Source organism: Opisthocomus hoazin, chromosome 2 (genome assembly GCF_030867145.1).
Source record: "Opisthocomus hoazin isolate bOpiHoa1 chromosome 2, bOpiHoa1.hap1, whole genome shotgun sequence".
NCBI lineage: Eukaryota > Metazoa > Chordata > Aves > Opisthocomiformes > Opisthocomidae > Opisthocomus > Opisthocomus hoazin.
Window position 1 is genome coordinate 125,732,659 of NC_134415.1, and position 26,584 is coordinate 125,759,242.

General features: G+C 48.3%; 2 protein-coding genes across 5 annotated transcripts in view; one reads left to right on the plus strand and one right to left on the minus strand.

Moving 5' to 3' along the window:
- On the minus strand, positions 1–11,290 carry ANKRD66 (ankyrin repeat domain 66). Of its 2 annotated transcripts, none has more exons than XM_009941817.2 (5): positions 11,205–11,290; positions 10,315–10,431; positions 8,853–9,091; positions 7,121–7,349; positions 1–422 (listed from the first exon to the last, which is right to left on the minus strand). In XM_009941817.2, the coding sequence occupies exons 3-5, from the start codon at positions 8,989–8,991 to the stop codon at positions 242–244; spliced, it is 549 nt and encodes a 182-aa protein (XP_009940119.1). In that variant the 5' UTR covers positions 8,992–9,091; positions 10,315–10,431; positions 11,205–11,290; the 3' UTR covers positions 1–241. The 2 variants fall into 2 exon arrangements, with proteins under 2 accessions (XP_009940119.1, XP_075271078.1); XM_075414963.1 differs by having other exon boundaries at positions 11,175–11,226.
- The window catches only part of PLA2G7 (phospholipase A2 group VII), a 16,740-nt gene continuing 1,425 nt past the window's right edge, over positions 11,270–26,584 (plus strand). Inside the window, exons 1-11 of one of the 3 annotated variants that reach the window (XM_075414958.1) lie at positions 11,459–11,547; positions 16,617–17,166; positions 18,415–18,539; positions 20,791–20,941; positions 21,579–21,672; positions 22,227–22,295; positions 22,767–22,914; positions 24,383–24,496; positions 24,788–24,879; positions 25,320–25,493; positions 26,154–26,302. In XM_075414958.1, coding sequence (XP_075271073.1) covers positions 17,007–17,166; positions 18,415–18,539; positions 20,791–20,941; positions 21,579–21,672; positions 22,227–22,295; positions 22,767–22,914; positions 24,383–24,496; positions 24,788–24,879; positions 25,320–25,493; positions 26,154–26,302 — 1,276 coding nt within the window. In that variant the 5' untranslated portion in view covers positions 11,459–11,547; positions 16,617–17,006. Of the gene's footprint in view, positions 11,548–16,616; positions 17,167–17,706; positions 17,849–18,414; positions 18,540–20,790; positions 20,942–21,578; positions 21,673–22,226; positions 22,296–22,766; positions 22,915–24,382; positions 24,497–24,787; positions 24,880–25,319; positions 25,494–26,153; positions 26,303–26,584 lie in introns of those variants that run through there. The other 2 variants (XM_075414957.1, XM_075414959.1) reach the window with 2 other exon arrangements.

Consider the following 26,584-nt stretch of genomic DNA (forward strand, 5'->3'; position numbering starts at 1 on the left):
TAAATAACTTCTGCAGCTTTCTCATATTTGAGATCTGATACATGCAGAGACACAAACAGGCAGAAGTACTTCTGCCTGTCCCCTGTTAATTACAGTATTTACAGTGTATCACAAAGATGCATTCTTGTGTCCATCTGCTTCTCCTGTTCATCCGTATTTCACCCTGCAGATGCACCTGAGGTCTGCCAGTGCCTTTGCTCTGCATTGCAAGCTCTCAGTGACACCAAATAGCCAGGGCACACTACTGCTTCCTCCTTTTTTTTTTATTTTTCTTCTGAGCAGAGGATGTGTAGTTCTCCCGAGAATACGGTGGATTTCTCTCAAGCAATTCTTTCTTGAGTTCCCAGTCTTCATCTCTCTGGTCTAAGGGGATTCCTTTCATTGCGGCTGTCCTGCGATAGTTTCTGCTCTCCACCTCTGCTCTGGGGAAGAAAGCAAGAGTGCATCTTCAGATGGTGAGCACAGCACAGCCACCTCACCGCTAAACGGTGGCCCATCTACACGATCAGGGGATCGTGTATTCATATGGTGAAAACATTGTTACCAGCAACACATGATAAAACACAGGCTCATCCCACATCCAACAGTGTTCATCCTCCCAGTTGAGCAGGTACTCACTGAGAGCTGGGCTGAAGTGGGAAACCTTCAGTAAAGATCTATGGTGAGATCGCACTTTTACCATTAGAATTGTAATTTTAAACATAAAAAGCTCTCAAATGCTGATCTTGTGAATTTGTGTTCCATTACATAGACTTAAGCACATTTAAGGCAATTGTACATGGTATATTAACTCACTGCAACCACAACATTCCCATTTTCTTTATTTTTTGTACTGCCCATTCATAAGTACTAGAAATTCCTAATGCCAAAACATCAGACCTGAAGAAGACTGGAATTTGGGAGGGTTTGTACGTAGTTATTCTTTATAGAAGACCTTTTAACCTCAGAAATTATCTAATCCTAATCCAATTCAGCCCTGAAATTTTGCTAAACTTTGCATTCAAATCCAGAATTGATCTTGAAAATTCTTCCCCATTTCTGTTTTTTAAATAATAACTTGAAATAAGCAATGTCATAGAAATAAGGCTGTGCCTCAGAGGTTCAGATTTTTCATGGGAAAACATTTTCCCCAGCCCAGTATCTCCATATGCAAATCATTCACAGCTCTCCTCTGGTTGCTGGGGTTTTTAGCTGTGTTTTTCAAGTTACCTCCATGATTTCAAGCATGTGACACCGGTGTATGTCAGACACTGAACCATCATCCATCCAGACCTTGGGATATCCAGGTCAGCACTGAATTTGCTCTTGGCATCTCTGATTTACCAAAGTCCTAATTTTTTCTGGTGATATTCATATATTTTCTGTTAAACAAACACAGTCCCAGATCTTCAGTGAAGGAGACTGTACAAGCTAACCTGAAAATAAACATACTTCACTGTAGTTTTCCTTATAGCCTTGAAATATCAATGGTGTTTCTTTACACTTCCCACTGCAAACAACCAAAGCAAATTAAAAACCACTTTCATCAAGACCAAAGCACTCCTTTGAGGGCAGAATTTAATTTTTCTTAGTATCTCAGTTATGGTTTTGTTAATCACAGCTCTTAAATATTTTTCCTATGAAGTGTTGTTAACTTTCTCTTTACAATCTTTACAAAACGTGGCGTTGACACAGCCAATTATTTTGGAAAAAAAGTGACTCCAAACTAAAAAATTGATAGTTACTTTCTGCCTTCTGTGTGCACTGAGGAATACTAAAATAATGAGTACATCTGTCCTTCACATCCAAGTCACACAACATAGAATCATGGAATGGTTTGGGCTGGAAGGGACCTTTGAAGATCATCTAGTCCAACCCTCAAGTTTCAAGTCACTGAAAGTTTCTTTCAGTTTGCTTTAAAAAAATAGCAAAAGCCTTCTTTTCTGTCTCACTTCAGTAGTAAGCAGGAGAAAGTACTGAAAAAAACAGGAGCCACTGTAGCAGGGTGCCCTTGGCCATCTTCCAGATGCCCACCCAGTCGTTCTCTCACTGCCCCTCCTCAACAGGATGGGTGGAGAAAAACAGAAAAGCTTTTGGTTCAAAATAAACACAGGGAGATATCTTACCAATTACTGTCATGGGCAAAACAGACTTGGGGAAAAAACAATTTAATATATTGCCAATAGAAAATCGAGGGAAAGGCTGCTGGATGTTGTCTACCTGGACTTTAGTAAGGCCTTTGACACTGTTGCCCACAGCATTCTCCTGGAGAAACTAGCTGCCCATGGTCTGGATGGGTGTACTCTTCGCTGGATAAAGAACTGGCTGAATGGCTGAGTGCAGAGAGTGGTGGTGAATGGAGTTCAATCCAGCTGGCAGCCAGTCACAAGTGGTGTCCCACAGGGCTGTTTTGGGTCCGGTCTTGTTTAACATCTTTACCAACGATCTGGGTGAGAGAATTGAGTGCTCCCTCAGTAAGTTTGCATATGACACCAAGTTGGGTGGGAGTGTCGATCTGCTTGAGGGTAGGAAGGCATCCGTGGAGCTGATGGAGCGTGTCTAGAGAAGGGCAACAAGGCTGGTGAGGGGTCTAGAGAACAAGTCTTATGAGGAGCAGCTGAGGGAGCTGGGGCTGTTTAGTCTGGAGCAGAGAAGGCTGATGGGACACCTTCTTGCTCTCTACAACTACCTGAAAGGAGGTTGTAGTGAGGCAGGTGTTGGTCTCTTCTCCCAAGTAACTAGTGATAGGATGAGAGGCAATGGCCTTAAGGTGCATCAGGGGAGGTTTAGATTGGATATTAGGAAAAATATCTTAACTGTAAGAGTGGTCAGACATTGGAATAGGCTGCCCAGGGAGGTGGCTGAGTCCCCATCCCTGGAGGTGTTCAAAAAATGTGTAGATGTGGCACTTCAGGATATGGTTTAGCAGGCACGGTGGTGTTGGGGTGACAATTGGACTTGATGACCTTTGAGGTCTTTTCCAACTTCATTTCTATGATTTTCTCTGATTTTATCTACCCTCCATCCCTTCTCCCTCCCAAGCTCAACTTCTTCATTCCCAATTCCTCTGCCTCCCGCTCCCAAGCAGTGCAGGGCGATGGGGAATGGGGAGTGTGATCAGTCTATAACGCCTCATCTCTGCCACTCCTTCCTCCTCATGCTCTCCCCCTTCTCCGATGTGGGTTCTTCCCATGGGCTGTAGTCCTTCAGGATAAGCCAGCTCCAGCATAGGCTCTCCATGGACTGCAAAGCCTTCAGGGCATGTCTACCCTGCTGCAGCGTGGGGTCCTCCATGGGCTACAGTGTGGATCTCTGCTCCACCACAGTCCTCCACAGCCTACAGTGTGGATCTCTGCTCCACCACGGTCCTCCACGGGCTACAGAGTGGATCTCTGCTCCACCACGGTCCTCCATGGTGTGTTTCCTCCAGGCTGTGTCCTGCTGTGAGTCTTGTGTGGTGCAGCCCCGACCTCTTTCCACAGAGACCCCCCCCACACTCCCCCACTGCCAGCACTCAGGCACAGACACCCTAACTGTACATCTTGTCCAAGAGAAGACAAACCTTTTTCTCCTGCTCCAGAGGTCTGACTTCATATATACTCAGTATTTATGAAGCTCTGCCAACAATACTACCAAATATTGGGAAAAACCTTTTTTTTTTTCTGTAATACAGCAGCACTGTCACATCAGTGCAACACTGTCCTGGCTGAGAGCACGGAGCAAAGCCAGTGGCTCCACACTGATGTGCTGCACGGCGTGGGCTTGCTACGTATATGTGTGTGTGTACACACATATACACACACATGTATATGTATGGGGGTTTGCATATATATGTATGTGTGCATATACATATGTATATATATGCTCCCTGGGCAGCGGGAGCCTTTGGTGCAGTTTCAATGCTCGGCACTTTGCAGGCAGGCTGGCAGCAGGCACGGGCCGTGGGTTTCTGTCACTTCGACAGCTCTCACAGCATCCAGGGTACAGACCCTCTGGCACAAAAAAAAAAGTCTGATGCAAATTATACGTGTGTTATTCAGAAGCAGCTGTGCTTTGAAGGCTGTTTCCTATCCTTTGCATGTCCATGCAAACCTCGGTGAGTGGTAGGGAGATTCTGTAGCAGAATATTCCTAATATTTACATGTTAATAATATTTACATGCCAATATATGTAATATTTCCATATTGATGCAAATGGTCCCCAGGAACCGAGCAGTTGCTCAGCCCAAGGTAGGCAGGCGTACGTTCATGCAGCCAGCAGCACCTGGGCTCAGACACGAAGCGTGCAAGGACCACAGCGGTGCTAGAGGGGCTGAACTGGGATTAAGGGAAGATTTGGATGCTCATAGCCCCGTTTAGATATGCATGTCAGCCCTGCGTTTGGCACGGGCTGTTATTTTAAAAATTGCTTTTTCTCCCTTTTTGCATGAGAGGCAAACATCCAAATCTGATGTGATGCTCTGTAACAAAATATCCCTCATATTTACATAGCAACACCATAGACACGCTGAGCAGAGGGCAGACCTCCTCTGCGCCGCGCAGCATCAGCGTGCAGGCACACAGACTTCATGTTCTGCCTGCAGCACACAGCGGCACGGCCCAGCGCCTGTCGGGGCCGGGGAGCACTGCCTGACCGTGGACTTCACCCCCAGACCTTCTGCACGCCTGAAGGAGCAGAAAGTAATTGTGATTATACTACAAAGGCCAGTAATTCCTCCTAGTCACCTCCAAGTTTGCTGACATGAGGAGGTGAAACTCTTCCAGGAGGGTGAAGGCATCCACTGTGGTTACAAATTATAGTGACCGGGCTTAGAAAAAGGGTTTCTGAGCCTCAGTGATAAACTCTTTGCTGCCCACAGGCTGTGTTATGGCTGTGAGGTGATCATACAGGCTTCGTGTGTCTTATAAAATGTCCTAGGCATGGGCACTCCAAGCATCTTCCCAGTTATTAAGCTCTCCCAGTCATGCTCCTGGTTGAGCCATGCAGCCGCAGGGCAAGTCAGGCCAGCACGTGGTGGCTCTTAAAGACAAGGTTTCCACCTTAAATTAGTCATTCACCTCAGAAAACCCTCCGTCAGCTACACGAATGGCCCTAGGCTGTTGCCTAGTGGTTCAGATTGGGGTGTCAATCATCCTGTCAATCACCCTGTCAATCATTCTCCCAGCCACCTCCACCAGCGCAGGCATCTCTGCCTGCCACGGTATCACCCATCGGCATCATCCCTGCAACCCCCCACCGTTGCTGTCACCTCTCCACCGCGGCTCTGGTGCACAGCCATGAGCACAGCAAACGCTACAGACGTGGCAGGACTCGATAAGCGGGATTTAAGGGCGAGATTAGTGCAAAACCGACGGCATTAAATAGGTGAGCGATGGCGATAAACGATTAACGGAGGGCAACGAGCCCGCAGACCTTTCACTGCCCCGCGAAGACAATTTTTACCTGTTCTGATACCAACACTAAGCAAGCCGAGAACTGACAACAGTATAAAGAGAAAACCCTCCTCTGGAACAAAGTGCCCCGTTCACAAAGAGCTGGCAGACCTGAGCTTCTCCCACCTAGGGTCTAGGCAGTAAAAAAACTAATAAGCAAAGCATAACTATCAGCCACTTGTTATTTAAATTTCTTTAACTGAAGGTCTAAGGGCAATAAGAGCTGATTCTTCCGCGTGGGAGGGAGGTGGTGAACAGCGAGGGCTTGCAGCGTGTCAGCTCCATACGCAGCGAGGCGTCAGCTGTACGGTGTCCTGGACGTGGGGCGGGCAAGTAAAGTGCAAAGGTCCCGTCAGCTTCCATAACAGCCAGAGCTTAGCGACAGGAATGTACGGCTGCCCTGGGAAGTTTTCTGGGCTCTGTACAGGGGGATTTTGCACTGTTTGGGTGTCGCTGCCTACGGAGAGGACACTGAAGCTGTGTCAAGATTAAAGGTGGGCATGGAGCGTTTCAGCGGGAGCCAACACGCTGTACTGGCACAGCAAAGGGACAACAGTTTCTACAGAAAGGCTTATGTGGATTAATGAAAGGTGCTATTGGGTAGGCACTGGCCACCTCAGACATTTGTGCAGCCGCCGTGCCTGACTTTGAACTCGGCAGCTCTTTTGCTGAACTGGCAAGCTGGAGACAACGAGCTGGTTATGTGTCTGTAAAGAAATCCATGATTTATATGGTGCCAAAGAAGTCTTGAGAACGTGGCAGCAGTAAAAAACACGTCAGTAAAGGACTATGGCGGGACTATAAATCCACAGAAATCCCAGGGGAGGAAAAGCCTTTGGGTGCTCTCAGCGCTCAGGGTCTAGCGTGGGCAGGTTTTACAAGCAATGTGATTAAATGCCAGGTAATTGTGGGGCTGCCATCTGCACTGAACAGGCTGGTTAGCCTGCGGTGCTCTGTCCCACTGCTTTAGAGAGATGCAGGTAGGGGACACTGCTCAGAGATCTGGAGGACACCAGCCTGATCCAAGGAAACAGCTGTGCAAGGATGAAAATATCTGTGAGCCAAACCCGTGGCTGAAAAACAGCAATGATAATTGGGAACTCTTTAAAGGCATATTACTAGCTGCACACGGTGCCACAGTGATAACCATAAAGAGTTAAGACAATAAAGAGTTTTCCAAAATTTGGAAGTAATATGTGGCCATCCTACTAACAGATCAGATGGTATAATTCTAAATAATAACGTAAAAAAAAAAAAAAAAGGATGGCTCTGTTCTCACTACAAGAAAAGCCAAATGAGATCCATACACTAACATTACCTCCTAAAGGGTTGTTCTTAAACCATTCAGCCTGTGTATTCAGCATTCACCACCCTAAGGGGTTAATACTTGTTAGTTCTTGCTTTCACTTCCATTGCTCAATCACTCTGTAGTATCCTTCTAAAAACAATGATGTCATGAAGTAGTAACGATTTTGACAACATACCAAGGCAAACCACAGAAGGAGGTGGAGTAAATGAATATCTTCCCAATGGCTTCCCCATAACAAAACCCAGATATCCTTATCTACTACTTCATTGCTGATGGCTTTAGTAGGCTTTAGGTGGAAAGATAAGTAACACGTTCCTATTTGTTCTGGTCCTCTGTGTAGCAGCCAATTTAATTTTCATTGCTGGAGCCACGTCACCTGCTACCGGCCATCACTACTCACTTTTCTAAGAACTTGGTGCAGTCTTGGTGACCGTAGATCTCCGCGAGCCTCTTGGGAGTGTCACCGAAGAGGTCGGCCGCGTCCATGGCAGCGTGCAGGGAATGCAGGGTGCGGAGCACCCCCAGCCTCCCCGACTCGGCAGCGAAGTGAGCCGGAGTCCAGCCCACGTCGCTCCGCAGGCAATGCCGGGCACCGTGACCCACAAGGAGCTTGACCAGCTCCGATTGCCCTTGGGTTGGGCAGCAAAACAGGGAGAGAAGATGCAGCTGTATTAGTCTTTATAACATCAAGATGCAGCAGATATTTGCATACATTTGATCATAATTCCCTCGGTCGTATAATGATGGATTTTACCCATGCCCTAGCCATTTGATTTATCAAATAAATGATACATGTTGGAAAATGCTGATTTTTTTTTTTTTCAGTGTAGACCGCTTCCAGAAGCATTTTACAACAAAACCACCATTAAAATAATTAGTCAGTGACTGATTGGCTACTGACTATTGTGTTGTTTCATTTTGGTTTTTAGTTCAATGCAAATTAAAATTTAAACAATTAAAAATTGGAAAGCCTGTGAACAGCTTTACTAAAACAAAGGTACAAGATAAAGAAATTATTTGTTTTCATTCACCTTCGCATTTTTCTAACTTGTGAAATTGCTTAAAGAAGCGAAAAAAAAAGCTATTTCTAGCCACTTCGCACTGCCTTTACTGAACTAGACGGCTCCCAACGGCAGCTAGGCCATGCCAGCCCCTCCTCATCCTTTCAGAACAGCTTATTGCTATGGCAATGTGGTTTTCTTGCCGGCCATGGTTTTCAGTGTTTATTGTTTTGGATTTATCGGAGGCTGCTGTAGCATTTATAAATCTTCATTCCCCGATTTCATGCTTTGACAGTTTACATTTTTAATCACACTAACTGTCTACATGCAATGTTGGTGCATAGCTATATATACACGAAACAGCTTTTTTTTTTTTTTTAAATTGCTCATTTCCCTTTTCTGCTGCCAAATGAGTAATCAGGGCAGAAGTAAAGCATGGTGTCAGGTGTAAACCAGCAAACCACTCTTGATTTCTGAGCAAAGACAGATGCTACAATGTGAGAGCCCAGCATATAACAAGCACCCTAGCACCGAAGAGTACTTGTTCAGTTTTCCATTTTACACTGTGGACAGTTATATGCTAGATATTGTTGTATTCACCTCTTCTTGGGGCTGCAAAGGGATATTTGACTTTAACAGACACTTCTGATGGTGAAGGACCAAATGGGAGCTGCAAACAATGCTGGTCCTGTTTTGTTCATTTGACCAGGCAGGATAAATGGAGGGTGATGTAAAACACACTGTATTAATTTTGTTATATCAGATTTGATAAATATCTGGTATAAATGCAGTTGGTTTGACTTTCTGCTCATTTGTGCAGGTGTACTGCATGAAGCTACCTCTCCAGAAAGTAATGTGGGGGACAAGCAAACATGCTGTATGTACACAGAGTGTAAACTGTATATTTTAAAAGCTAAAAAATCACTTTGATGGTAATCCCATTCATTATTTTGCAGCCAAAGTTGCCATTTAAATTGGTATTTTTTTCTTTTTCCTCATTAAGGACAAAAAGATCAGATATCAGGTGTGACTATCGCCAGCACTAATCGCCATCAGAGCAAGGTGCAATTACCATCAGCAACACCTTTAACGATGCTAACGCTGCGGTAACAGAGCAGGGGGTGCCCTTACCCTTTGCAGCAGCCCAGTGCAGCGGGGTCCTGTCGTGCCAGTCGGCATCCTTGTGATTTGGGTCGCAGCGCCCTGTCCTCAAAATCTCATCCACCAGGTCGTAGTCCCCCAAAGCCACGGCTTCGTGGAGCTCTGTCATGCTGCACACTTCAGGAAGACGCCTGGGTGATGGTCCTTTAGCAAGTGTTTGCTGATGTATCAGCTCCTCTCAAGAGCAATTTTAACAGACCAAGCAGCATCTGGATTAAAAATGAGACGTGCACTATGAGAAACAAGGATTTATCAAAAAAAAAAACAAAACAAAAAGCAACGATAGTGGTGATGTTTAATTTACAGTCACGAAAATCTAGAGCAAAGTGCAGCCCTTTATATAAAGGACAAAAGCACATGGCATTTCTCAAGGATGTTGCTAACAAACAGCCAGCTCAGGCCAAACATTTGCCGCCGGTCTATTGGTACTCACTTGCCATGGAAACTGGCTCCTCCCTTGCCAATGCTGCTGAGCCTTACTGGTGGAATTTTATTGCAATGCAAGAATTGTCTGCGTGAGTATCTTCTGACTTTCTTTGGTGCAAATAACATAGCGACGCCACGCTGCTTAAAAATCTCCTCTCCATAACCACGTTTTGCACTTTCCAGACCCCCATCAAGAAACTCAAGCAGATCTTCAGCCCCTACAAAGCTGTGGATTTCAATGATTATACCTGTGCTAGGGGATATTTCCTTGCTGCTTTGCTGGCAAGGAATTTAAATAGCTTGCCAAATCACTGTGGTACCCCTGAGGACGGAAACGCTGCAATATTTTCTCCAGCCTGGCCAAATCAATGGGGAGAAAACTGTTCTATTCCCATATTGACAGCTGGTCTTGAGCTAATTAGTCCAGTCCCCCTCATAAACCAGAAGAGTTCTAGGATTTGCTCCAGCTTTGCCGTTGCCTTTACTTCATGGAGTAATTTTCACAGATTGAAAAGAGTGCGATTTCCACGTTCAGATTGTTGGAAAGGACCAAGATCGCAGCTTAGAGGCTGATGAGAGGGAAGGTTTGCAAGCCTAGGGGCTACATCCAGGGATCCCAAGGTGGATGGGGCCATTTCCTTGCTCCCATCTCCCACAAACATCCCAAACTCATCCCAGATCCAGGCTGGAAGGACACACCACCTTCCTGACCCTGTTTTTACATAAGAAAAAGATGAGATACAAAGGTCAGAGGGAATCACAGCCTGCTTCAGCAGGTCCCCGGACTTAGGTGGTTGGACTGTGTAGACCAGATCCAAGAGACAGACCCATACATGACTTCTACTGAGTTTGACTCCCATACGTCTGGCAATATCTGAATATTTTAAAAAATGCAATAAATTTTGGAGCTCCTCAGTGGGCCACAGAAGTATCATTGGCTTTAGTATGTCTCTGTTACTTTAACCACTGGTGCACCACCTCCTCCTCCTCATTGCTTCTCACCAACCTTGAAGAACCTGTTCCTTGGCATCTTCTGAGTTGTCCTCCAAGGTCTTTCATCAGCCCTAAATCCGTCCTGGAAATGTTACACTTTAATGCATCCAGCCCGTCACTGTAATGAGCACTGGACAAAAATACAGGGGAAAAAAAAAACCCTCTTGGACCTTTTCACACAACTTTCTTCTTCTTTTCCAAGGAAATGCAAATAAAATTCAAAGTTTAAAAATCTAATTTAAATTTCAAGCACCTTTGTGCTCTGCTAGCCTCAGATCTTGAGCGCAAAGGGAGAGGAAGTGAATGGACCCCACCCCGAGAGCTCACCAGCTCTCCAAGGAGACAATCTATGGGTGCAGCTTCACAAGCAATTTAGGTCGAGCCAAATGCCAAATTTTACCTTCCCCCCACCCTCCAGCTGCACCCCTTTGCCAGCCTCCTTACCTGGATCAACCTGTTGCTATGTCTGAAAACTCATTTTTATTATTGGTGCAGGTTTTTGGGTTAATTCCCCAAACTCTGCATTACTGAGGGAGGGAAAAGCCGTGGCTGTGCAAACACAGGGGTGCAGATTTGCCCTGTCAGTAAAGCACCTGCGCTTGATCCACCTCAAACCGCCCCAGAAGCGGGACCCAAAAGCGGGACCAGCTGCCTTAGGGGGTGGTTATCCCCTGCTCGTAAGGCCAGATGAAAAGATTTTTGTTTTTATGGAGGGCCCTTGAGCCGAAGGCCTCCCCTCCTCGCCCAGCCGTTGCAGCTCCTCCGTGGGACCTCACGACCCAGCCGGGGGGATTTTCTCATGGGGATGGCGGTGCTTGATCCAGCCCCACGCCGCCACGCTCGGCAGCACCGCGAGGAAAGCCAGAAACTCACAGCCACACGCCAACGAGCCCGGATACAAACCCGTCCCTGCCATATAGGAAGGCACAACCCGGCAGCCGAGCAGCCGCGGGGACCTCTGGGACACGCGGTGTTTATTTGGGAATGGCTCCGTGCCGGAAACTTGTTTTCCAAGCCCGGGGAAGATCTCTCCCAGAAAGATTGTCTCATCTGAAAACTAAGGCAAAGTTTGGTCCCTCCCCTTTGGGGAGAGCCCGGCAGTTGGTCTGCCTGCGAGAGAGACGTCCGTCCGCAGGAGCAGCCGCCTCTCGTCTGGCTCCGGAGGGTCGTGGGTGGCCGAAGGCTCCGTCCTGCTCCTCCGGCCAGCGGGACGGGAGCCGAGGGCGGCTGGGACACCGTACACCAGGTACGTGGTGCGCTGGCTGCTGATAACGGGGGGAAAAAAAGGGGTCTGGGGAGAGCATGGGGAGGAGCGACGGTGGTGCGAGGGGGATTTCAAGGAGCTGGGTAGTTTCTGCGCAGCCCCTCGTGTCGCTTTGCCAGTGGTCCCGCTCCCTGGCTTCAGCCCGCTCTTCCCAAAGCCTGTCCCCAATCCTTGAGCGCTCGTGCTCCTCCGCTTCCTCCCTCCTAGCCCCTCATCTGGCCCCAAACCCCTGCGTGTCCCTGCCGAGGGGTGGGCTTTACTCTGGGTAAGCTGCGCAGAGGGGGGATACGCTGGGCATGCCCCTTCCCTGCTGCCTGTACGGCCAGGGATAAGGTGAATCGAGATTTCCAGCAGGGAAAAGTAACCCCCCCCCCCTCTCCTGACACGGACGTGCCCAGCATGGGGCGGGAAGCGGCAGGGGAAAATCAGTCTAGATGGAAGGGGAAAAAATAATTCACAGCGAGGGGGATTAAACCCTGCTTCAGGCATCCGGCACTGACACGCAAAACCGAGGCAGCCCCGTGCCTGCCCTGCTTTGAGTAGGGGTTTGGACTAGGTGACCTCCAGCAGTCCTTCCTGACCTAAGTTCTTCTGGGAGGCTGAGAGGGACACAGAGCAGGAGGTTTTGGGTGCTCTGCCAGCACGGCCCCCACCTCCCCCAAAGCCAGCGTCAGCAACGCGGACGCCTGCACAGGACCCTGCGTCCTGGCTGCTGTTAGAGCTGGTGGGGAGAGACACGGTGGGTTCAGGGTGCGTGTCCTCCCCCCGGCATGTTGTAAGACCGATGAGCTCAGATATAGGTGACACGCTGACGGACTGTAACACGCGTCAGATGAACCTGCAGGGAGAGCCTGCCTGTACTTTACCCCGTGACACAACCATCCGAGCCTCTCCTGGAGCAGCCGGTGCTGGCTCTGCGGGGTAGGAACTATGGGTGGCAATGCCAACTGGGCTTCCACATATCAACCTTGCTGGCGTGATTTACAGCAGCCAAGAAGCTGCTGTGACTTACTGCTGGGGACACGCGGGATCCTCTGACAGGCAGCTCTAGGAGGAAACGAGATGCTCAAGTCTCCATCTCTGGCTGTTGTTAGTGGTTGGCCTCCCCTTTTTTCCTACCTGCTGGAGGCAAAACACTTCATCTCTTTGAAAACAGCTAATGTTAGTGGTGGTGGGACATTTCTGCAGCGGAGTTGTGCTTGCCGAGAAGTGAGAGGGGACATTCCTTCTGGGGGAGGTACACTTGGATTTAGCCCTTGGATCCGGAAGCTCCATGGCTTACAGGAAGACTGAACTCAAGCGCCTTCTCCTGCTGACTCCTGTTGCTCCCACCTGGCATCCCCACGTCCCACCCACACAGCAGACAGGTTTTCCACCACCCAGGTCCTGCTCCAGGCCCAAACCAGCAATCAGAGGATAAGAAGAGTTGCTTCAGTGCCTAAAATGGGGCATTTAAGAGCAGGGACCAGAACTGGGGCTCTCGGGTAAATGCTGTCGTAACGCTTTGGGGTGCTTTTTCCCCCAGGCTTGGTGAATGTTGAAACGTTATGGTACGTGGTGTAGGAACTAGGGCGATCCCATGCCCTGGTGATGAGAACTGGCTCTTTTGTTCAATCAAGTGGCAAATCAGGCAGGGGATGCACAAAACAGAGTACTCTGAGCTCAAGAAAGGAACAGTGACACCTCCATTGGCTGGAGAGTATCTCACTGGGGAACGCGACCAAGATGAGCGCATGGAAGCGTCCTGAGACATGGCTGGGAGGCCCTGGCCTAACCCAGGATGATCACCACTCAGAAGGCTGGGAATCGCCCAGCTCCACCATTGCTTCTCTCAATCCCTGTTCCCCACCTCGACAAGGGGGATGCACGTCCTTCCCCAGCCCCGCGTGCTGTCCGTGCTCGCTGTGATGCACTATCACCGAATCACTGAGATCAGCATCACCTTCGCACTAAGCCACGACAAAATGTCAGATGAAAGCAGCCTTTAAAACATGCAGAGCTCTTGTTTACTGGGAAAAAAGTGGCTCAGATCAGCAGAAAAACACGCATTTGCATTCCAGTGAGAGCCTCAGCCATTTACACCCTGCAACACAAAAGGCGTCAGTGTGAAGGACTCTTTCCTTCAGCTGCCCCACATTCCTCCAGCTCAGCTCCCCCACTTTGGCAGCCTTCTAATAAAGGACAAGTCAAGGTCGGGGGGGGGGGGGGGGGGGGGGGGGGGGGAGAGAGAAAAAAAAAGAGAGAAAAAAGCCAAGAGGGGAAAAAAAGCCCCATAGGCCCCGATAAAACCTCCCTGACTGCTGCTCACTCTCCAAGTGAGAGCTCCTGCACAGGAGCTGCTGGCTGCTTGCTCTGCGGGCTCTGGCACTGCCCAGAGTCCCCACGGCCCCTTCCTCCCTCGATGGAGACGGTGGCACCCTGCCAGCCCCCAGCTGCTGGGACGGACGCTCGCAGACGTGGCAGAGGTCAGGTTTTGTCATGCACGGGGACAGCTCGCCCGGACATCACCACTGCCATCCTCTGTCCTCCTCCACCAGCAACCTCCCACAAGCTTCACGGAGAAGCTGAGCTGCCCAAGGAACAGCAAACCGTACAGTGGCACCCACCACCCTGTCCTGCCACTCTCATGCACATAAGTGCCCCCACAGCAAGACCCCAGAGCACTGGAGGAGAGAATTTGGCCTCAAGTTGCATCTGGGGAGGTTTAGATTGGATATTAGGAAAAATTTCTTTACTGAAAGAGTGGTCAGGCATTGGAACAGGCTGCCCAGGGAAGTGGTGGAGTCCCCATCCCTGAAGGTGTTCAAAAAACGTGTAGATGTGGCACTTTCGGACAAGGTTTAGCAGGCATGGTGGTGTCGGGGTGACAGCTGGACTTGATGATCTTAGAGGTCTTTTCCAACCTTTATGGTTCTATGAAAAAAGTGCAAAGCCGGCTCACCTCCTCATGCCAGCTCACACAGACCCACGGAAGCCGGTGCTGATTTACACCGATGCTGGACCCAGCCCTGGAATTAAAAAAAAAGTCTCTGTGTTTATCCGAGTGCCAGGAAAGGCTCTTGGAGCTGCTCCCTGCGCCCTCCCAGCCCCTGGCTGCGGGAACCGCCCGGCCGCAGCCGCAGCACGTCAGCTCGGACAAACAAACTCAAACCCGCGAACTAAAGGCAAAACCACTGTTAAACTGGAGGAAGCCATCACCTGCCTGACTGCATCCGTGGGCACGAACGTGGAAGTGCTACTGTCAGGTGTGCCTTCCATCTTCGGCTCAAGACAACGGTCTGTTTGTCGCACCTGAAGCAGACCCAGCTCTCCTCCAAGGCACATGGGGGCTCTGGCCATTAAAAATTTAGGAGCAGGACATCAAGCACAAAACCAGCTGGGCTGCAGACTTCCACGCTCAAGACACACACAGACACATAAAGACACAACCTGATTTCTCAAAAATCACACAAGGATTTGATTTCCGGTACCGCAGGAGGAGAGCGAGGGTGATGGATGCCGCTCTTGCACAGCATCCATAGGGAAATCCATCAGCTACCATCGCTGTAGTGTAATTTAACAGCCTACAGGTTTTTTGGGTGTTTCTCTGCTACAGAAGATGCTGGAGGTGCACTGATGAATGATGAAAAGTTGGTTTAGGACAACAAGAACAGGCTGATGATGTAAACTACAGAGGCTAACAGGCTGGAGGTTCGAGATCTCCTTTACTGCTGCTCCTTCCGAGGGCTGGGCAAACTGGGCAGAGCAGCTTTTCAGCATCTGAGCAGTAAAATGCCCTGCGCAGGGCACGTCGCTGCGCTATTATTTAAAATCCTCCCAAAAGAATAAAGCAGAGAGAATGCACCATTTTTACCTGCACCTGAATTAGGCACATTCTGAATTTCCCAAGAAATAACAATACTGTTCTAGACGAAAGCTGGAAAGGTGTTTAAGAAAAGTCACATTTCAGGTGCAAAATGACTTTTCAATTTGTATTTCTTACCACAAGCAAGGTGCATGCCCCGAGAAAAAGGTTGTTAAGGTGTTACAGGTCATGTTTCACTGAAATAAACTGAAGTACAAACAAGAGTAGTTCATAGGATAGGCAAAGGGGTTTTCCCCACCTCTTTTGTGTCCTTTTCATAATACCTATTATTGCTTTTAAAGTTAATGCTCCGCTTAATACATTTGGCTTATAAGAATGGTAGGAATTCTAACATTTAGTTTGCTTTTTTAAAAAGTCACAATATGTGATGAGTTTTTGGTCATTCAATACCCCCAGAACACCCCTCACCTGAACACCTTTTCTGTTCAGAAAAGCCACCCCGAAGCGTCCAGACCCAGAGCGGTGGCTGCAGCTGAACTCCAGCCCTCTGGACTTGGGATGGGCAGTCACAGCTCCGCTCCTAAACCTACTGCGAAATCCTTTTCGTAGCCCTGGGTAAGGGAGAGGAACCATTTCTAATAAAATACACTTTATAACTCAGTAATAGCCTTGCAGCTATCAAAAAAAAAAAAGCTTACATAAAAAGTTACATAAAAGAAGTTAAATAAAAAGTTCTGCAAGATGACAAACAGGGCTTAGTGGAATATTTAAAAATCAGATGAAAACGCTCTGAGAAATTACATGATAAAATAGCGTACATTTCTTTGGCAACTTAAAACGAGTAGTTTAATTTTGCTTTTCTGCTCTTTTATTTCCAAGGGGAATAAAGTTCCCAACAGCCCCAGAAAGCCTGAGGCCTCAGATACCAATTTTTCTTTAAATTACGTGCTAAATGCAAAAGTTCCTTCAAATTTTAAGACACTGTTACAACAGCTTTTCCTCCAACGCTGCCCCGGTTAGACCGTGCTCTGTAAATGACGCCTAACTGTCCGCTGGAACCCCACAAGGCAAAGACACTGAACTCAAGAGTACCAAACCTCCCCTTCCGATTTCACATGAAAAGAAAGTTGGCTTTTTTTTTTTCTTTTTAATTCCGTTTTTCACTAAAACTTTTACAGTTCCAGAAACGCGGTACTTGGCCTCCTTGCTTACTGCTGACCCCAAACAACCCCCATTTCCCCCACAGGTATGGGGAGAAAGACCCTCCCGAAGCAGCTCTGCTGGTGACCGCACGCTCACCGGCTGAAGGTCGAACCCGCCGCGCAACCTCTTCGCAGAGCGGCGGCGAAGCTGCCAAGCTCAGTCCTGAAACAGCCGCTCGGCCAGGCTTAGAAACCCCTTCCAGCAGCTACTGTTAGCAGCCAAGAGCTTAAAACCCAACCGCGTCATCTCCTGCGACAGGGCAGAGACCGGCGTTCGCTTCACGGGATGGATGGATGGAGGGATGAATGGATGGAGGGATGAATGGATGGAGGGATGACGGAGCTGGGCTGTCGGGATGAATGGATGGAGGGATGACGGAGCTGGGCTGTCGGATGCTTTCTCGGAGCGATGGATGTGGAAGTGACGTGGACGAATGGAGCCGCTGGCCGCGAAGGGGAGCGAGGAGCGGAGCCACAGGCTCACGTCTGCGAGGGTCAGGGCAGGCCGCGCGTCCCTAGGCGTCCAGGTCGAAGTCGTCGCGCTCCTGGTTGTAGTCGAGGACCTTCCTCCGCAGGCGAGAGGCGTCCACCCAGGTGATGAAGTCCTCCATGGCGCGGGGGACGAGGAGCGCGGGGTCGGTGACCACCTCGGGCCCCAGGCGGACGTGCCCCTGCTCCACGAAGGTGACGGCGTGGCGCAGGTCCTGGGCCATGCGCAGCTTCACCAGCAGGCAGGGCAGGCGGCGGCGGCAGAAGGCGGCGGCCGAGAGGCTCTCGCAGGCGGCCAGCGACCGCCGGCAGCTCACCAGCCCCAGCCCGTAGAGCTTCTCCAGCAGCGCGGAGGCGCAGCGGCCGCGGAAGGCGGCGCTGGCCGGGCCCAGGTCGCGGAGCCGGCGGGCCAAGGCGCGGACGGCGCGGGCCAGCGTCTTGTACTGCACGTAGTCCTCCCGCCGGCCGAGCCGGTACCGCCGCAGCGCCTTCACCTCGGCCAGGCTCGCCCCCGCCGCCTCCCAGCTCACCAGATCCAGCCGCCGCAGCAGCTTCTGCTCGTGGTACTTCAGCTTCCGCACCATGGCTGCTCGCTCGCCCGGCTCCCCGCCGCCCGCCCTTTCCGGGGAGGAGCGGGCCCGCTCCACCGCCCCTTCCCCCGGCTGGGGAGGGAGGGGAGAGCCGCGCCGGAGGCTGCCGGGCTCGGGCTGATGGCGGCCGGGGTACCGCGCGGGGCCGGGGACGCTGCTGGCGGCGGCTGCCCCCGCGCTCTGAGGCGTCCCCGCAGGTACGGGCCGGGCGGCCTCACCCCCCCCCCGCCCTTTTCTCCGCGGGGATCGAGCCCAGCCGTGGTCGCGCCGCTGGGAGAACGGCTGCAGCCTGGTTCTGCCCCGCGGCGTCCCTCCGCCCCGGTGTTGTGTACCAGGGAGCGGGGAAAGCTGCCCCCTCCGCCGCTGCTGCCAGGAGGAGCAGCCCTGAGTCGCGGCCCTGGGGAGGGAGCAGCCTCGGCGGCTGAACCCGGTGTCGGTGGCCCAGGAGTAAGTGACATGGCTGCTGCCCTGCCCCGCTCACCTCGGCCTCCCCGCTGCCACCGCCGCGTCCCCGGCCCGGCGTCTCCTCCCGGCCTTGTTGTCCGGTGCTTGGGGCTCAGGTCGCCCTGCTCCGAGGAAATCCCCTGCGGGAACGGGCCGGGTTGGTGGCTCGGACGTTGGATCTCCGATTCCCATGAGCCGATTCTCGTATCGACTCAGCCTTGAATTTCCTACTCCTGGATCCTCGATTGCCTGTGCCTGGGTGAGGTGATCTGGTCACAGGCCACGGCAGTCGTTTGATTCGCTTGGTGGTTTTCTCCAGGTGTGGTGGTGAAGGCACCGGTGGAAATGGGGAGCAGCAGCACTGAGAAGTTTTACAGGATCCCCGGAGGAAAGGGACCACACTCGGTGGGATGCACAGACCTGATGACAGAGAACGCAGTCGAGGTAAAGCTTGCGGTTCTTCCCTCTTCGGATTTAAGCCACAGCGTTCAGTGAGACGACTTGCTGCAGCTTTACAGATGAACCGGGCACTGAAGGTCTTGTCTGCGCGCAGGGACGCTCCGTGGCTGACGTGCACAGCTGAGCTTTCTCTCCTCTCCGTCTCGGTGAGGGATGTGTACTGGGCACAGTTCAGGTGTCTCCGGGAATTGGTTCAATTTACCAAATGGACATAACCTGCGAGTCTTCCCCATAGCCACCTCCTCCTAATGTCTTTGCCTTCCTGACTCCCCTATGCGAAATACTGCAGAGAAAACCGCGTCCTCTTGGGACTGGCGGGGTTCCTACTGTCCACCCCATGGCTCCCCGCTGCGCTGGGCTCCGGGGAGACTCCACACGCAGCCGCCGTGACTGTAGCTGTTCTCATCACAAAGATCCCAGTGGGATTTGGCAGGGTTGGGTGGTGAGGGTATGTGGTGTTTCAGCTGCAGGGTGAAGCATGAGATGTCTTCTCGAAATTTTATCTGTCTGACAAAGAACAGGGTGTTAATTCTGCAAGTGGTTAGTACAGAGAGAAGCCACGGCAAGAAGGTGGGGACAGTAAATACACAGCTAATGAGCTCACATATGGGGTTCCATTTCAAATCCTCCTGCTTTTTAATTTTGCTGTGAGGATATGCCTGCATTTACACTGTGGTTTGACTCCTCAGACTAGCCAGGTATAGTGGAACTTGTGATCAGTTTGTAGTAGTCAGTCATATGTTTTCCTTAACTGAGCTTACTCTGTATTAGCATAAAGAAGCGATTAATTTCTCTTTGCAGTCAGCTGTGTGTTTTTCTTAGATAGGCAGTCTGTGTAATTGCAATTGTATGTCTCTCAGGCATAGATAACGCACCTCGTTCCCTTTCTGGTAAGCAGTCAGTTGCCTGGGGAAGCTCAGCGGGACTATTCTGGGGTCAAATTACCAGTATGGATGAAGGATTGATGATGTCTTCCTTAATGGCCTTTGTGTCAAAGGTTGATTTCAGTTTGACAAGTAAATAGAAACATGCTTCACTAAACAAGCTTTTGGTACACATTGTGTATGAAACTGATGATAAATTAGTGTTCAAGAAACCAGACTTTATTCCAAAGCTCATGTTCTTTTCGGCCCTAGACATAACATGTTAAAACAAAAGCACAGTCGGAGCATGACAATGAATTTGAATAGGGTGTTGCAAATTCCCGTGCCAGCCAGGGAGTAAGAATGCAAATTACACTCAGTTCATCTGCCGGGAGATCTGCTTGAAGGTGTGCCGTTGGTACATTGCTGCTGTCTGCGTAGGAAGAATACTGGCAAGGGGCTATGGAGGGTCCACGTGAACGTGGAAAGCTTGGGTGGTTTCCGGGAAGTCCAGGAGTTCAGACGGTAAGAGATGGTTCAAACCGGTAGTAAGAAATAGAGGCAGATAAAACACAGGTTAACAAAATTGTGTTCAGAAAGATGGACCGCTACAGACTTGCGAATATCTTGATGAGGGGGAAAAGCAATATACAATGTGTTGTACTCCTTTGCTGTGCAGCTGCCCAAGGGCGTTACTGACGGCCTTTTGCTCAGGTTAGCCAGGAGCGCTGTGGCCACGTTGAGATCATGCCCCTGACTATACCCACATCTCCTCTGCTGGACCACGCTTCCAGAAGCTAGTCTCAGGGTAAAACTGGTCTTGCTAACCTAGTGGAAAAATACATTTCTGGGAGGGTCCTTTTTTCCCCCGTAGTTTAGCGAGCTGAGTTGGGTCAGAAACAGCTCCCTGAGACTCACTGGTGTGAAGAGAGCAATCACAGCTCCCGGCTGGATGGGTGAAGGGGACACGGTCACCCCTGTTAAACTGATCAAACAGCGTCATCGTACCATTCCCCAAAGGGAGGGGCCGTAAGGAAGACAGAAGAAAAGATCCAGCGAGATGCAGAAAGGAAGCAAATGGGTAGTGAGTGTTTGTAATGATTAATTAAATGTAGTGTTTTGAATTAGCCATAGGCTAACATGGAGAAGGTGATGTGTATCTCTACCTGGATGCCAACAGTCATACTACTTTAAATTCATTGCAGGGACAAAAAGATAGTGACATAGGATTGGCATCAAAGCCTATACAGGATAATAATTTCTCGTGAGATTTGCTTAATTCTCTTGAGCTGTCATTCTTGTGTCTGCAGCCCTCGACATAAATGTTTTTATCTTCCTTTTTCTCTGCCAATTCCCCCCCCCCCCCATCCCAGGGAAGCTTTTTGCGCCTGTATTATCCATCATGCGATGCCACGGATAACGAAGAGGCACCGTGGATTCCAGATAAAGAGTACTATCAGGGACTCTCCGACTTCCTTAATTTGTACCGAGTTGTAGGAGAAAGGCTTTTCCAGTACTACGTTGGTAAGATCGGTTTTGGTTTTATTCCTTGACTGGTGCGAGGGCACGAGCTCTGTATGCAGGTCATTGTCTCAGTGCCCCATGAGCAGTGTGCTATTGCTGCAGGACTGAAAAAATAGTTTTTCCCAAAGAAGTATGTTTGGGAAGGGTTCGTGTAGCGATGCTCAATGCTGAATGTGACCTGGTTCGCAGGCAGACCCACAGTCCCTGACTGCCACAAATAGAAGTGTCTGGGCAATTTGCTGTAGGAAGAGCTTGGGTAAGCTGCACCTGTGTGTTGGGATTTAAATCCCACAAGGAAATGTGTGATTGTACAAAGATCAGATGGATACTGAGGTCTGAATGCCAACAAGACTTGGAGGCACAAGTGTTCTTGAAAATCTGTTCTTGTAGGGTTTAAGAAGCCTTGTGATAGCCTGTGGATGGGAAGAGGAGAAGGAAAGTGTCTTCTGCCAAGCAGAAAGTATTTTCAGAGTCAGATCCTTATTTGTCTTCTGCATTTTAGGGATGAGGTTTGGTACCTTATCTTCAGATGACCGCTCTGAAATCAGTGGTCACCAGACTCTTGAGATCTCTCCCACAGGAACAAACGCTTTCTCTCATTTCAGTAGTAATGACATACGCTTCGATTTTTGTCTAGGTTCAGTGACCTGTCCTGCAAAGCCAAATGCTGCTTTTAAGCCAGGAGAAAAATACCCACTCCTCATTTTTTCCCATGGACTTGGAGCTTTTCGGTAATTCTGCAGTTTGTTGACAAACTACTTTTGTCGTCTGTGGAGACAGCAGTATCCAAGAATGGTTCTGAGCAGATTTTCAGTAGGGGGGTGAGATCTCCATGGAGTTGAAACAGATTTGGAGAACTGGCTGCTGTGTATCAGTATGCCTCCACTAAAATCAACAGCAGTAAATAAAAGCAGGGTTGATGTATTTATTTGTGTTTTCCCTTTGTATTTTAGGGGTAAGGGTATTTACCAATCCAGAAGCATGTTGTCAAGATTGGCTAGTTGATTTTTGGACAGCTCTTCGAAGATGCAAAATGTTGTTCGTGCTACTTTTAAAAAGTTATTAGCATTTTCCCTTCTGACTAGGTCGTAAAACAGTAACAGGGTTTTGTCAGCCGGCTTTGGTGCCTGGCATAAAAAAGCCTGCTCTACTGGCTAGCAAATTCAAACAGAAGAAATATTGAGCGGGGGCTAGAGCATACACAGTGTGTTCAACATTTAAAGAGCAGTGTAATTGAAATTATTATGGATGCACGTGTCTCACCAGAGTGTGGTTTCGATTGCAGGACGATCTATTCTGCTATTTGCATAGAGATGGCTTCTCAGGGCTTTATAGTGGCTGCTGTGGAGCACAGGTGCGTATACTGCACGTTTTTGAGTTCTGATGGAAAGAAACTTTCTCACATTGAATAGAATGTTGTTTATTGTAAAGAAGAACTTAAGATTTTTTTAAAAAATAGAAACTAACGTATCTTTTTCAGCCCTGCCCACACCCCCCGTTTCTCTAGCTCAACTCTTATCTAGGCAAAGGGAATTTGCTTAGATAAGCCCTTGAATGAAAAGTCTCAGAGTAGATACCATTCGTCATTCTTCAGTCATGCTATTTTTCTCTCTGTTATTGTTAGAACCTGGAGAATATAAAGGAGGTGGGAGTTTTGGTGGGGTTATTGCATTATTTAGAAAGCCTGTCTACACTCCGTTGTGATTGTAGCAGCGCTGGTTGGCAGCTGGATCTCTTGAGATAAGTCAAATCTAAACCTTCTGCTGACTTCATCTCAAACCAAGCAGAATACATCCCCAGAAATAACCTTTTGTTGATATTACAGAGATGAATCTGCTTCAGCAACGTATTATTGTAAAAAAAGGTCCGTTTCTGAACCACAGGAAGAGTCTACATCAAACATGGAGAAGGAGTGGATCTACTATAGGAAGCTAAAAACTGGAGAGGAGGAACGTTGTCTGCGCCATAAGCAGGTACTCGCCCTAGGTCTGCGCTCCTGGAAGCGAGCGTGGAGTGGTGTGTTTAGCTCTAACTAGGAGACTCCTTCCCTTTGGCCGTGCCTGCAGTCTTCCGCCGTGACTCAGGGATTCTATAAAAACACATCAAGTCCTGTGTTCCTGTAGATGGGAAAGCCAGCAACAGCTTTCTTCGGAGCATAAACTACTTCCTCAGCAAAGCTTTCTCGTGAAGTTGCATTGTCGAGCTTAGTCAGCTGTTTCTGCTCTGGTTCCACTCAAGTTTCTGTTTCTTCTCTGTGTCTTCACACTTTTGCTGCCCAGCCCAGTTTTTCAGTGACACAGAGTTGAATTCAAATGTTTGTGTGACCTTAGGCTTGCTTTAGCTTTTCTTTACCGTTGGATAGCAAGATGAATCATGGCTGTTCTAAGCGGGGTGTTTGCTTCATCATCTTCAACACACTCTATCGTGGTTTATAGCAATGTAAACAATGCAGACTTCATGACGATAAGCAGCATCCACAGTAGATGTGATACGGCCATACTGACGAGCTCCTCCAAGCGTAGACTTGACCTTTGAAATGTGGGAGTGTTTTTTTCCAGCTAGTGCAAACTCGGCCCAGGAAGCGTTTATCTCCCTGGGCCATGCAGACAGCAGTACAAGTGTCATTTCCTGTGCGCGTACAACATCCTACTTACAAGTCCAAATACTTGTGAGCTTGCAAATAACATCCAGAAGCCATTGCCTGCAAATTTCACTAGCAGACAAGACAGGAGATTGAGGTCTATTTGAAATTTAGTGATGCACAGGCATCTTGCTGGCTGCCTACACACTGCAGTTCCCAAGGACGCTCCTGTTCTTTGGCTCTTTTTGAAGCTTTTACTGACATATCCAAGTCAAAAACACTTGTTATACTGAACAACGAAAACCTTTATTTGCAACACCTTTACTACAGTTTTCAAGAATGTGTATATATATGAAGTGAGACTGGCTTCTTGGCTGTTTCTTATTTTGGGTTTATCCAGTGTAAAGACAGTTTCAAAGCTATTGTGCAGATGGGGCAAGTGATGTAACGACATGTACTCATCAAAGTAAGCATTAAGAGGAGCAGTGAGTCAGCCTTCCTCGTAGTTGTGTAACTTAAGCCTTTGCACACTCTAACCACCCCTTCTCTTAGTAGTGACAGGATGAAGGAGTTGAAGGTCTTTGGCACATGTTACAGGGATGAATTCCTCTGCGTGCAGAGGATGTACATGACAGCTTCAACTCTTTGGGCCTGCAGAAGTCAGTTTTGTTGTTGCCTAGACCTTGTCAGAGTTCTTTTGTAAAGTTCCATTCTGCAGTTCAAAATAATTGTTACCATATCAGAAAATCAGGAACAAAAAAAAAAAATCAGGCTAAGTGTTGTGTCCAGAGGGCTGGCAAGCCTACCAGTTGTCTGATAATTCCTTCCACTGCTCTACCCCAACTTCTTTTTCTCCTCAGGTGCAGCAAAGAGCACAGGAGTGTATCAAAGCTCTCAATCTCATTCTTAAAATCAATTCAGGAGAGGAAGTAATGAATGTACTAAATTCAAACTTTGTCTGGAATAGCCTAAAGGTGAGTGAAAGGCAGTGACTGCATTTTGTTAAACGTCTAATAATGCTTCTGGTTTCCCTCTTCCATTTCTAAACTGGTTCCTTTAAACTGTTTTGAAGATCACACCGTAGATCTGTGAGCATACTTTCAGGTCATCCCCAGCTGGATAGATAGTAATGGAGCTGAAATAATGCTCTTCCTACTTCAGTAGGATGTATTGCCTAAAAAATCATTCCCTTTACAAAAAAAAAAAAAAAAAAAATAAAAAAAAGGGAAAGAAAATATCTTACAGCACCTGGATTTTTTTGACAGGATTCAGTTGATACTAGCAGAATAGCTGTGATGGGACACTCTTTTGGTGGTGCTACAGTTATTGAGAGTCTCAGCAAAGAAATAAGATTCAGGTAAGCATGCAAAACAAGGCGAGAGACGTTTGGCACTTGAGAGGTCTGGAGCAGGGTACCTTACCTAAGATCCCCCAACTACTAATTAGCTCTTGAAGAAGAGTTTTGTTTGGCATGTCGTGTTTTCTCAAGTCATGCTTCTTTCAGCTGTGAGGATGTGGTGGATCATAACAGCTGTATCATATTATGTCGTGATACTGTGGTATCCTGCAGAACCTTCTGTGCCCAGCTGCACCTGGCAATGGAGACCAAGTGGAATAATGGATTAATTCTCTTCCCCCAGAGTAGAAATCATTTTGAAACAAAATGATTCGTTAACCTGTTTACCCATTCAGTATCACAGAGTTTCTCTTTCCCATGTCTCCTGCAAATCAAAGCATGCTGAGAACTTCCACACAAAGTTTTTGGCTTCTGTGACAATATCCAGTTGTTTCTGACAGGTGTGGCATTGCCCTCGATGCATGGATGCTTCCCGTAGGTGATGACACTTACCAAAACAGTGTCCAGCAACCGCTGCTTTTTATCAACTCTGAAAAATTCCAGTGGGCTGAGAATATCTTGAAGATGAAGAAGCTCAGCTCCAATGACACAAACAAAAAAATGATCACTATCAAGTAAGTGTCCGGGATCCATCACTTCTGTGGTTGAAGATGAAGCTTTATTCTCGTGTTGGAGCTGTTCGGTTACGTGTAACTGCAGAAAGAGAGACAGTCACTACTTCCCCATGGCCCAGGTTTTCACTGTGTGTTTAAATTAGACAGCAGTGTTGTCCCCCGCAGTGGAGACAAAGACGTCTTGCAAAGCAGCTAGTAAGGCCAAGTTTAAGATACTCCAAGGTGCGCGTTCCTGCCCTGGGGCACAAGTTTTGCTCTGGGTCTCATGCATCACCTGTGTTTGCACACTTTGAAGAGCCTTCTGGGTGCAGCTATGCGCTCACCTGGTGAAAGCACTGCATACAGAGGAGTGGATGACTCTATAATCCAACTTAGAGTAGTGAGACCACTTGATCTTGAAGTTTTGCCAAGCTTACTCTTTGTTGCCGTTGCAATTACAGTGACTTAACAGTGGGCACATACAAAACTTGCTCCCTTCTGCAGTTAGGACAGAATTTACTGCTAATCTTTCATGCTCACGAGATCAGCCTGGTTTATCTTCTTCTGCTAAAGACGACAGCGTGAGATGTGTGACTGTCTTTGAAGAAGTCTGTGCAACCCATGGCATCTTTTAATCAGACCATGGCATTCTTACAGGCCTGTTACTTGTTCTGTTTGCAGGGGTTCGGTACATCAGAGCTTTCCTGACTTTACCTTTGTGAGTGGAGAAATCATTGGAAGATTTTTCAAATTAAAAGGAGAAATAGATCCAAATGAAGCTATTGATATAAGCAATCATGCTTCACTAGCCTTCCTGCAGAAACATTTGAGTAAGTATCTGTTTACATCAAAGTATGAAGTTAAATTAATACTTAATTCCTATGAAGCTTTTTATATAACCAGTCTGTTTAGAACCAGATCAAAAGTAAGTGTGTTAGGAATGTTTAAGTAGAAAAAAGAAGTCAGATGCTTTTTCTAGAGGTTTGTTAGTTACTTTTGTAATCTAAGCAATTCAGAGGAGGAGCAGTTTTGTTCTAATACCTAAAAACCTGGAGTGTCATTTTTCCCTCTTAAAAGATCATGTCTCCCCTAGTTTACCAAGTTGATTCATC

Coding starts and splice junctions, on each gene's coding strand:
- ANKRD66 (XM_009941817.2), bottom strand. CDS start 8,991: ATGACAGAGCTCCACGAAGCCGTGGCTTTGGGGGACTACGACCTGGTG. Junction 7,350..8,852: donor GCACTGGGCTGCTGCAAAGG/GTAAGGGCACCC, acceptor GCCCAACCCAAG/GGCAATCGGAGCTGGTCAAG. Junction 423..7,120: donor TGCACCAAGTTCTTAGAAAA/GTGAGTAGTGAT, acceptor TTTCTTCCCCAG/AGCAGAGGTGGAGAGCAGAA.